We start from the raw sequence: 12,407 nt of genomic DNA on the forward strand, positions 1-12,407 counted from the left end.
GTCGGGATCTCAGCTCACTGCAAGCTCTGCCTGCTGGGTTCACGCCATTCTCCTGTTTCAGCCTCTCCAGTAGGTGGGACTACAGGCACCTGCCACCACACCTGGGTAATTTTTTTTGTATTTTTAGTAGAGATGGGGTTTCACCGTGTTCACCAGGATGGTCTTGATCTCCTGATCTCATGATCCACCCACCTCGGCCTCCCAAAGTGCTGGGATTACAGGCATGAGCCACCGCGCCTGGCCTTATTTTTATTTTTATTTATCTTTGAGACAAGGTCTCACTCTGTCACCCGGCTGGAATGCAGTGGCATGATCTTGGCTCACTGCAACCTGCACCTCCCAGGTTCAAGTGATTCTTCTGCCTCAGTCTCCTGAGTAGCTGGGGCTACATGAGGGCGCCACCATACCTGGCTAGTTTTTGTATTTTTAGCAGAGATGGGGTTTCACCATGTTAGTCAGGCTGGTCTCAAACTCCTGACCCCTGGTGATCCACCCGCCTCAGCCTCCCAAAGTCCTGGGATTAAAGGCATGAGTCATAGTGCCCAGCCCCAGCAAATTTTTAGAGGCTTAAATGTTTTCAACTTACCATCCAACAGAGATTGAAAATTCACATCAACAATCTTCCTATAACGCTTGTCCAGGAAAGGGAGACCAACTAGAAAGAACCAGAATAATGATTTTTTAAAAATTTTTTAGACAGAGTCTCACTTTGTCTCCCAGGCTGGAGTGCAATGGCGTGGTCTTGGCTCACTGCAAGCTCCGCCTCCCAGGTTCAAACAATTCTTCTGCCTCAGCCTCCCAAGTAGCTGGGACTACAGGCACGTGCCACCACACCTGGCTAATTTTTTGTATTTTTAGTAGAGATGGGGTTTCACCATGTTAGCCAGGATGGTCTCGATCTCCTGACCTCGTGATCCGCCCACCTTGGCCTCCCAAAGTGTTGGGATTAAAGGCATGAGCCACCATGCTCGGCCTTTTTTTTTTTTTTTTAACTACCTGATTAGAAGTCACATAAAACTCAGTACTTTAGAATCCTACTCCTTCTGCGTAGCAGAGTTTTTTTCCACAGGAAGTTGAAGGGTTATCCTTGAATCATTATTCTCTGTATCTAGTAAAGGCTCCCCTGAGACTGTTCAACTACACTGATTGGTATGTCTTTGAAGGACATTTAAAAGGTAGTACACAGCTATATTTGTTAAGGCCTCCTCTTTTAACCCCTAACTTCTGTGCAAAGATAATTTTATTTTCAGCAATCATATAAGGAAAATGGCTATGATCTCCCTACAACTACTCTCCTTGTATAAATACAGTAAAAACGAGTTATGCTTTTAGCATTGCTATAATACGTTTTAGGTAGCTGAGATAGCTGCTAGTTCCTCCAGACTCTAGGGTTATCTCTGTCTCCTAAATTGATTATTTTCTCTCTGTTGAATGCTTTGTTATATATTTTCTATATGTTAGGTACTGTGGATACCATGAGAAAAACAGCATACTCAACCTGTGCCCTTAAGAAGCTTACAACTCAGGGAGATGCACAGATAACTGCACTAATAAACACAGCAAGAACTACAAACTATGATAAGCACTATTAAGGAAAACCACAGGAAGCAAGAACATACAACAGAAGGGCAAGAAACTGATCACCGAGAGCTGAGCTCTTACAATTATCAGTAGGAGTTCATTAGTGAAGTGGGGGAAAAGAGCGTTCGGGCATAGGAAACATCAGCATGAAGGTGTTGAGACAGGATAAATTCAGCTGAGCAGGAAAGACCATGATCATTTAAGGAAATAAAAGAAGTCCACTGTCGCCAGTGTGCAGAGGTAGGAAGGTAGTATGAGACAGGAAAAGGAGAAAAATTCAGTTCAGGCAATGAATTGAATTTTTCAATGAATTGAATGATCAAATACTTTGATCATTAGCCTAAGAGTAATAGGTGCATAGTCAGATTTTCAATAATCACTGTAGCTTCAGGGAGAAGATCCATAAAGTCCGGTTGGAATGTTACTGTAGTCATCTAGGTTAGAGATGATTATTGACAGAACAGATGAAAAACAGTGGATGAATATTAGAAACTAAAACCAGTAGGTTGGGCACTGTGGCTCATGCCTGTAATCCAGCATTTTGGGAGGCCAAGGGGGGCAAATCGCTTGAGGTCAGGAGTTGAGACCAGCCTGGACAACATGGTGAAACCCCATCTCCACAGAAAATAAAAAAATTAGCCAGGTGTGGTGGCACAAGCCTGTAATCCCAGCTACTTGGAAGGCTGAGGCAGGAGAATCACTTGAACCTGGGAGGCAGAGGTTACAGTGAGCAGAGATTGCACTACTGCACTTCAGCCTGGGTGGCAGACTGAGACTGTCTCAAAAAAAAAAATACATAAATAAAAATAAAAACTAAAACAGCATGTCGTACTGATGATTTGAATTACGTACAGCGAGGGAGAAAGAGGTATAGAGTGATTCCTAAGTTTTAATTTTGGACCTGGACAGAAGGTAATACTATTCATGGAGAAAAGAAACTTTCAAGGAGAATCAGGTTTAGAGGCCCAGAGATTGTGAAGATCCTAAGTTCCAATACGGCCATGTTTGCTCATGGTTGGCCATGTTGACACTGATTGGTTAAAGAGAAAAGACCTAAAAGAGACTGACAATTAGTAAACTCCAACAAAACAGCTGGGCCTCTGTCCAGTTACCATATAGTGATTTCCACCCTATACAGTGATTTCATCCTTTTAGATGATAAACCCACCTATACACACAGAACTTCCAATTAGCTTGTTAGGGCCTCACTTTTTTTTTTGAGACAGAGTTTCGCTCTGTTGCCCATGCTGGAGTGCAGTGGCGCGATCTTGGCTCACTGCAAGCTCCACCTCCTGGGTTCAAGTGATTCTCCGGTCTCAGCTTCCCGAGTAGCTGTGATTACAGGTGCATGCCCAGCTAATTTTTTGTAGTTTTAGTAGAGACGGGGGTCTCATCATGTTAGCCAGGCTGGTTTCAAACTCCTGACCTCAGGTGATCCCCCTGCCTCAGCCTCCCAAAGTCCTGGGATTATAGGCGTGCAGGGCCTCACTCTTAAGTAAAAAAAGAAAAAAAAAAAAAAAAAGAAGAAGAATCACCAGTCATTAGGGTAAATTCTCTATCACGAAAGATGGAGATGAAAAGAAAGAAATTCAGTAAATAGACATGAGTCTATTTTATCCATTATTTTGATAGCAAAATTTTTATTTATGATTGACTCTTCTAAGACTTTCAGCAGTGCTCTCATCATGTCAACAGTTATCAGTATAGTAAAATAAAGATTTGAATCTTTAGTGAGTGTAGCCATTTATTTTTTTGTAAAGGAATTCTCTCACTTTGGCTCCTTACCAACTGACTCTTCAAAGGTGATGGTGAGTTGTACTGTGTCATAAACAAAGGTGAATACAGCTTGATCATCACTCCACTCAACAACATCCCACTCAGACAAGCTGAAGAGAAATAAACAAGATTTTTAAAAAGCATTTTTAAAATTAAGATAAAAGAGAACTTCTGATACCACCCAAACAGTACCAACAGCAGCTGCTAATGTTTTTCCACTGGACTGGGAGACAATATTTCAATTCAAATATTGTGAATGTACAAACTTAAGCTTTTGAAATAACTAAGAACTCAATCTTGAGTTGTATATCGGAGAAACACCAAGTCTAGGCAATGAAAAGTATAAAATATTGAGAAATTATAATTCCATAGTTCTTCTACTCTATTTTCAACTTACTGCTGAGTACACTGACTCTTTTTGAAACAGCACTGTATAGGTTAAGAACAGCAACACATTAAAATTACATCAATTGCTCCAGTTGCTTCAGACAACCACAAGGTACAGAATAAAACACAAACAAATGACACCTGCATTTCCTTACCTCAACTGATCCAGCAGCTCTTCAGTTCTATTTCTTTGTTTTTGCATAAAGTCTATTTGAGCAAGGGTCTGCTCTTTTTGTACCTCCAGTTCTAAGAGATTTCTGCAAATAAAAGCAGGTATTCAGAGAGAGATAAGGCTTTTGTTAGAGAATTCAGACTCTATCAATATAAAAGGTTTATAATAAGAAGTCACATGCTACATGACTCCCCATTGAGGTAATAATGTTAGGTGTATGGCATCCATTTCTGCATTCTTTGTTTGTTTGTTTGTTTGTTTTTTTAAATAAGCATTAATTTAAAAGTGCGTCTACCTGGGAAAGGCATAAATGATTGTTTTTCAAATTAGGATCCATAAAGATATCCTTGGGATTCACATGTTAAGATAATGTTTAAATATTACATTTATATTTTTGATAAAAAGCAAAAATATAAAAATATAAGCATAATGTAGATAAGATCTACTTTAAAACTGAGACATGTCACAGTTTTGCTTTTTTTGGCCTGTATTTGGTTTTGTTTAGTTGTTACAACTAAACAGAACACATCTTTGTTAATCATTTTGCTAGCATCAATTTAATTTCAGCCAAACACTGTCACCTGTCAAATTAATGTTGTCAACTAGAATTTTAGTGGTTTTGTCATTATTTCTATTTACTTTCTTTTAGACTTATAGTTGAATGAGATTCATAGGCCTAAGAAATATATAGTTCATTTTATACTTGTTTATATTTATATTTATTAAATAAAAAGGATACTGGTAGTATTCAAGCTTGAAAAACACTGTGGTGGATAAATGCCCTGTAAACAGTAAGTGCTTCAAAACTACTGTTGACTAAGATGGACTCTAGGTTTCCATTCAAAGTAGAGAAGCCCTGAGTCAGCCTAAGTCAAGACTCATGTCCCCAATTTTGTCAGTCTCTGGAGGCAGGAAGTCATCTAGCCTTCTATAGTTTAGCATTATATTTTCTAACACTTGGATTAAAGGCTGACCTTTGAAGCTCCTCTTCTTCAGTTTTCAGCTGTTCCAATTCTTTGGAAAAAGAAAAAAGAAAAAAAAAAAAAAAAACAGAACAAACATATTAGAATGTTGCCACAAAAATCATCTGTTTTATTGAAAATTCTACCTAACTTAATCTCACCTAAGTATACAAATAAACTCAGAACAGAAGGGCTTCTCCCACACCCACTTATCTCCTTAACTAATTCAATTACCTTTCTCTGCAGCTCTCATTTCAGAATCCCATTTGTCCACAGGATTGTCTTTCACTTCATCCTCCAAATTCTTAGTTTCTAAAATAGACAATATGTGTTAGAATAATTCAGTGAAAAATAAGTAAAAAAGAAAACAAAATAAGGAAGAAAAAAAAGAATAATCCAGTCAAAAACAATTTATTAAACAACGAGAGATTGTTTCTTTGGTAGTAGAAAGTTTAGAAGTTCCAGTCTGATGGCTTATATATTTTTTTTCTGTGAAAGTAAGGTAGTCAACAAAGGGGTGAAGTTTAGACTATGGAATTCATGTACTCGTGGTCAATTCAGTGCAAAAAACATGTACTAGGCACTTACTCTGAATGAAACATAGTCCTAGGGACTCTGAAGGATATGGAGAAAAAGAAGAGCTGATTCTTACCTCCACCGAGCTTATAATTTAATCAGGAAGATAAACTATACAAAATAACTATAATACAAGTAGATGTGATGGGTAAAATAAGAAGTACTAGCAAAAGAGCTGTGGGAGCTCAAGGAATATAGACTACTTTCTTTGGTGAAAAACAGGAGAATGTAGTATGTAGCAGCAAAGACAAAAGTAGAAATGATCAGGCTAGTGGCATGTGTCTGTAGTGTTCAACTACTCAGGAGGCTGAAGAGGGAGGATTCCTTGGGCCTAGGAGTTTGAAGCTGCAGTGAGACTCTCTCTCTCTCTCTCTTTTTTTTTTTTTAAAAAAGGCAGGTGTAGTGGCTCACACCTGTAATCCTAGCACTTTGGGAGGCCGAGATGGGCAGATCACTTGCAGCCAGGAGTTTTGAGACCAGCCTGGCCAAGATGGTGAAACACCATCTCTACTAAAAATACAAAAATTACATGGGGGTGGTGGTGCATGCCTGTAATCCTAGCTACTTGCTACTTGGGAGGCTGAGGCACAAGAACTTCTTGAATCCAGGAGGCAGGTTACAGTGAGCAAAGATCATGCCACTGCACTCCAGCCTGGGTGACAGAGCGAGACTTTGTCTCAAAAAGTGGCCGAACTGCATAAAAATAGCAATGTTTGGTTGGAATTTAAGACGTTTATGGGAGTAGTAACAAATCATGTAAATCTGAATACAACTGTAGAGGATATGAAATGAAATGTCAAGCTCAGAAGTTTGGACCTTTTTTTTTTCCTTTAAGCCAACCACAGAGAAAGTAAGTTTGGGTCGGGTGTTGTGGCACACGCCTATAATCTCGGCACTTTGGGAGGCCGAGGCGGGCGGACCACCTGAGGTCGGGAGTTGATCAGCCTGACTAACATGGAGAAACCCCATCTATACTAAAAATGCAACAACAACAACAACAAAAAAATTAGCCGGGCCTGGTGGTGCATGCCTGTAATCCCAGCTACTCAGGAGGCTTAGGCAGGAAAATCACTTGAACCCGGGAGGCAGAGGTTGCGGTGAGCTGAGATCATGCCATTAACTCCAGCCTGGGCAATGAGAGTGAGACTCCATCTCAAAAAAAAAAAAAAAAAAAAAAGAGGCCGGGCACGGTGGCTCACGCCTGTAATCCCAGCACTTTGGGAGGCCAAGACGGGCGGATCACTAGGTCAGGAGATCGAGACCATCCTGGCTAACACGGTGAAACCCCGTCTCTACTAAAAATTACAAAAAACTAGCTGGGCGAGGTGGCAGGCGCCTGTAGTCCCAGATGCGCGGGAAGCTGAGGCAGGAGAATGGCGTGAACCCGGGAGGCGGAGCTTGCAGTGAGCTGAGATCCGGCCACTGCACTCCAGCCTGGGCGACAGAGCCAGACTCCATCTCAAAAAAAAAAAAAAAAAAGGAAAGTTAAGTTTGGACTTTACTTTGTAATAAATGGAAAGACAGAAGTTTTTCAAAGGAGTAACATTAATGAAAACTATCTTTCATAATTACTAATCTGGCAGCAATGTGCAGTTTGGACTGGAAGGAGGCAGAATAATGGTAAGAATGTATAAAGGTTAGATAGAAGACTGAAATAGCACATTTCAGAATTAAGATGAGCCTTAATGGGAAAGGGAAATAAACACATGAGATACTGAAGCTGCGGATGACAGGACTTGTTAAGAGAACATCAAAGACAATGAAAGTATTGAGCCTTTTACAATTTATAAGAATTGTGACTGCTATAAATAAAGATGAGAAACATCATAAGAGAGAACAAGTTTTTGGATTTTATTTTGGAGCTGGGAGAATGTATTTAAATTTATTTATTTATTTAGTTCACTCTGTCGCACAGGTTGGAGTGCAGTGGTGTGATCTTGCCTCACTGTAGCCTTGACCTCCTGGGCTCAAGAGATCTTCCTGCCTCAGCCTCCCAAGCAGCTAAGACAACAGGCATGTGCCACCACACTGAGCTAAACTTTTGTTTTTTGTAGAGATAGTGTGACTGTATTCAGAGTTTAAGGTGTTTAAGGATATTTTTGCATACAGGTTAAGTCTGGAACTCAAGAGAGAGAGGCTAAAGATGCCCTCACCTGAAATGATTATAAGCTACTTTAGGGCAAAATCTGTGTCTTAAATATTTTTATTGCTTTTCTGATACTAAGCACAGTATCTGGCATGCCGTACATGCTCAAAAAATGCTTGAGGAATTTAAATTTGGGAATCAGTCACATAATTATTAAGGCAGACGAAAGCACTGGGGGAGAGAATATAGAAAAGAATAGGTGATAAAATATAAATCCCCACAAGGGATCAGTTAGAGAAAGAGAGGCCAACAGAAAAGCTGGATGGAGCAGCTAGGAGAAAACAACTGGGTCAAGGTAGTGCATTATCATAGAAATTAAGGGAGATGAACATTTCAGGAAGAAAAGAACAGTCATCAGTGTCAAATGCTGAAAGATGTCAAAATGGCTAAGGACTGAGAAGAACAAAATTTGATGACTATGCAGAATTATGTGATCTTTGAGAAAGCAGTTTCAGGAGAGTAACTCTAAAAAGTTGGGATTATGAAAGGCCAAACTGAAAAGACAGACAGTTTTCAAACTGAGATAAATTCATCTATTAAAAAACACAAAATTACAATCTAGGTTATCTTGAGAAGCTCTTGATTGTATTATGGATGACTATAGTAAAGGAACTTTAATTTGCTCTAATTTACTTATTTATGTATTTATTATTATTATTTTTGAGATAGAGTCTCACTCTGTCACCCAGGCTGGAGTGTAGTGGTGCAACCTTGGCTTACTGCAACCTCTGCATCCTGGGTTCAAGCGATTCTCCTGCCTCAGCCTCCTGAGTAGATGGGACTACATGCGCCCGCCACCACGCCCAGCTAATTTTTAAATTTTTAGTAGAGATAGGGTTTCACCATGTTGGTCAGGCTAGTCTCAAACTCCTGACCTCAAGTGATCTGCCCGGCTCGGCCTCCCAAAGTGCTGGGATTACAGGTGTGGGCCACTGTGTCCAGCCAATTTACTCTAATTTAATATCTCAAGTTGCTAAAAAAGGCTTCAATATTGTGGTATCAACATTCTCTACTGTAGGAGAGCATTTAGATACAATTAAATTTTTTTTTTGGAAAAGTATTTAAAATACTTTACCTGTTTCCATCTCACTAAGGCAGTTATCGATCTTCTTAAGTATTTTATCCATCTCATCTATCTTTATTTGAAGTTTCTCCTTCTCATTCTAAATACAAAAGATTATAGACTGTCAGGTTAAACCTCTAAAGAAAATATTATAAATGGTTCAGATTGCTCACATAATTGCTCTATCATGATCACAAACAGTCAAATCTTTTTTTTTTTTTTTTGAGGCGGAGTCTCGCTCTGTTGCCCAGGCTGGAGTACGGTGGCTCGATCTCGGCTCACTGCAAGCTCCGCCTCCTGGGTTCACACCATTCTCCTGCCTCAGCCTCCCGAGTAGCTGGGACTACAGGCGCCCGCTACCACGCCCGGCTAATTTTTTGTATTTTCTGTAGAGATGGGGTTTCACCGTGTTAGCCAGGATGGTCTTGATCTCCCGACCTCGTGATCTGCCTGCCTTGGCCTCCCAATGTGCTGGGATTACGGGTGTGAGCCACCACGCCTAGGCCACAAACAGGCAAAACTTAAAATGAAGGTCAAAGCTTTAAGTTGGAACTTAAAAAATAAAAGATAATTTTATTAAAATAAGTTTTAGCCAAAAGAACTCCGGAAAATAAGTTTATTTTATAAATTTAATAAAATATTTTATTAAAAGAAAATGAAATAATTTAAAAAGTATATTGACATAAAACTAATTTTGGTACTTTATTTTTTTTTTTGGAGACGGAGTCTCGCTCTGTCGCCCAGGCTGGAGTGCAGTGGCCGGATCTCAGTTCACTGCAAGCTCCACCTCCCGGGTTTACGCCATTCTCCTGCCTCAGCCTCCCGAGTAGCTGGGACTACAGGCGCCCGCCACCTCGCCCGGCTAGTTTTTTGTATTTTTTAGTAGAGATGGGGTTTCACCGTGTTAGCCAGGATGGTCTCGATCTCCTGACCTCGTGATCCGCCCGTCTCGGCCTCCCAAAGTGCTGGGATTACAGGCTTGAGCCACCGCGCCCGGCCATTTAGTACTTTATTTTAGCATTTCTGTAAGTGTTCCATGGAATACAATATATTAATATTTATTACTTAAAAACATTTCTATGATGAACTAAACATGGGAAACAGTGGTCAAAAATAATTATAGCATTTATGCTTAGACTTTAAAAAAATTGTATTTCTCTGAAAGGGCATATTGCTTGCAACATATCCCATACTTATTTGCCAATGGAAAGTTTTTTAATGCAGAGCCTTTTAAAAAAGCTAATCATTTTGGGAAATGCTGCTTTACACACATGTACACACATATACAGCTTAGTAAGGACTACGAAGAAGATAATACTACGATACAGTCCTTAGCAATGGGAGACCAGAATCCTATATATTTTATTTCAGTATGTATGATGGATAATAGTATTTGAGATTAGACATAGGTCCACATTAGTAATTATATTCCAATATTACTCAAGATGCCAGGATTTGCCACTTTTGACAAATTGAACCTTACCTCTTACTTGTAAGTTTTTGCCCAAGTCTTATTCACATGTCTTCTAAGGAAGATTCTTCATATTCTATAACCACTATAAAGTAATTTTAGTATCTCTTTCTATGATATTAACTGTCTCAAATTACCTGAGCTGACTGCACCAGCTTGCCATACAGAGCCACTTTTCCTTGGTGAGTGAAGACTTTAGTCATCTTGGTAAAACGTGATTTTATTTTGTTAAGGTAAATTCCAAAGGCCTTCAGCTGGAAGGGAAAGTTATAGAGTACATTGTACTAAAACAAATGAGTCAGAAGAGGTAAATGGATTTGCCTATCCTAAGGCACAACATTTGTCATTGGCAAATTTAATTCCATATAATTGTTGTCTAAGACCAGAAAAAATATTTCAGTTTTGATTCCTGCCTTTAATTCACTTATTCATATTATGAATTAGAAAATGACAGGCTCCTAGTTAAGGAAACTTTTTAATATATTAGGGCACATTTATAAAATGGGTCGCTTGCTATTTAATCAATCAAAGTAAATCTTCTCTTCGTCTAAATCTAAGTGAAAGGCAAATAGCAAGGAGGGAACTCTAAATAAACTTCAACTATAGTTCATATATTAAATTGATCATCTCAGGTTTGAAATGATTACATATTAACAATTGTGTGTAATTAAATAAGACCTTGGTACCACATTACACCTAAAAAATAAGTTAAATAACTCATCACTGATGACCAAGTAACAGTTACTTATTTCACAATAAAAATTGTTCAGAATGTCTTTACTGATTCCCATTCAGAAAATGAGACAAAAGTACCTCGTCGTCAGAGCAGTGTCTCATTTTTTCCCACAGGTTCTTATTTATATCAGCCAACAGCTTATCTTGGTTCAATGCAGAAAGCTTTAATCTAAAATACAGAAAAGTTAATTAGCACAGGGTTCAGAAGCCAGCTTGAACAAAACAGCCCAGATCTACAGTCAGGCTTAATTTAATTCTTCCTAGTTTTTTCCTACATAATAAGAGGGGAATTCATTCAAGAAAAGCTTGATTATTCAATCTGATTATTCACTTGAATAACAGTTCAAGAATGTCATAAATCAAAAAAACTTCTGTCACTAATAGAATTCTCATCTCAACATACCAACTTGTTCCAATGTGAAGCATTTTGCTTATAAAGAATCCTAAGGTCTGTCAATGGTCGCTGCTATGAAGTTGTAGCTACTGTTATTATTATTATTATTATTTTTGGGATGAAGTCTCACCCTGTTGCCAGCCTGCCAGGCTGGAGTGCAGTGGCGCAATCTTGGCTCACTGCAGTCTCCGCCTTCTGGGTTCAAGCAATTCTCTTGCTTCAGCCTTTGCCTCAGCCTCCTGGTTAGCTGGGAATACAAGTGCGCGCTACCACACCCAGCTAATTTTTTTGTATGTTATTTTAATAAAAGTTCCTGGCCAGATGCGGTAGCTCACGTCTGTAATCCCAGGACTTCGGGAGGCCGAGGCGGGCAGATCACGGGGTCAGGAGATAGAGATCATCCTGGCTAATACGGTGAAAACCCGCCTCTACTAAAAATAAAAAATTAGCTGGGTGTGGTGGCGGGCGCCTGTAGTCCCAGCTACTCGGGAGGCTGAGGCAGGAGAATGGCATGAACCCAGGAGGTGGATTTCTCAGTGAGCCAAGATCGTGCCTGGGTGACAGAGTGAGGCTCTGTCTCAAAAAAATAAATAAATAAATAAATAAAGTTTCCAATTCAGTTCAAAGTTATATTTCACATTTTTAGAATAGCATTTATAAAAGCAGCAAAGCTATTATAGTCTCAATATATATTAGTATTTTGTTAATAAATGGAGAAAATAAATTTCTAATGGAGATAAAAGATCTCTTGTAGAGGATATATGCAGGCACACAGATGCAAAATCAAACAGTAAAGCACACCTAAACCGACTGCTCATTGAGTGTAAGATCCTCTTTCATTCAAAATAAACATTCTCAGCTGGTGCGGTGGTTCATGCCTGTAATCCCAGCACTTTGGGAAGCTGAGGTGGGTGGATCACTTGAGGTCAGGAGTTCAAGACCAGCCTGGCCAACATGGTGAAACCCTGTCTCTACTAAAAATACAAAACTTAGCCCGGCCTGTTGGCGGGCACCTGTAATCCCAGCTACCTGGGAGGCTGAAGCAGGTGAATTGCTCGAATCCAGGATGAGGCAGTTGCAGTGAGCTGAGATGGCACCACTACACTCCAGCCTGGGCAACATCGCAAGACTCTTGTCTCAATTA

At 39.6% G+C, this 12,407-nt stretch overlaps 1 protein-coding gene across 6 annotated transcripts in view; it reads right to left on the bottom strand.

The window, feature by feature from the left end:
- KNL1 (kinetochore scaffold 1) overlaps positions 1 to 12,407 on the bottom strand; it is a 71,733-nt gene that overhangs the window by 9,838 nt on the left and 49,488 nt on the right. For all 6 annotated transcript variants that reach the window (XM_031668830.1, XM_031668834.1, XM_031668833.1 and 3 more), the window contains 8 exons: positions 10,948 to 11,038; positions 10,272 to 10,388; positions 8,676 to 8,763; positions 5,113 to 5,190; positions 4,891 to 4,930; positions 3,900 to 4,001; positions 3,367 to 3,467; positions 587 to 655 (listed from right to left, as the gene is read on the bottom strand). In XM_031668830.1, coding sequence (XP_031524690.1) covers positions 587 to 655; positions 3,367 to 3,467; positions 3,900 to 4,001; positions 4,891 to 4,930; positions 5,113 to 5,190; positions 8,676 to 8,763; positions 10,272 to 10,388; positions 10,948 to 11,038 — 686 coding nt within the window. The remainder of the gene's footprint in view (positions 1 to 586; positions 656 to 3,366; positions 3,468 to 3,899; positions 4,002 to 4,890; positions 4,931 to 5,112; positions 5,191 to 8,675; positions 8,764 to 10,271; positions 10,389 to 10,947; positions 11,039 to 12,407) is intronic.

The sequence above is a fragment of the Papio anubis genome, chromosome 7 (genome assembly GCF_008728515.1).
Source record: "Papio anubis isolate 15944 chromosome 7, Panubis1.0, whole genome shotgun sequence".
Lineage (NCBI taxonomy): Eukaryota > Metazoa > Chordata > Mammalia > Primates > Cercopithecidae > Papio > Papio anubis.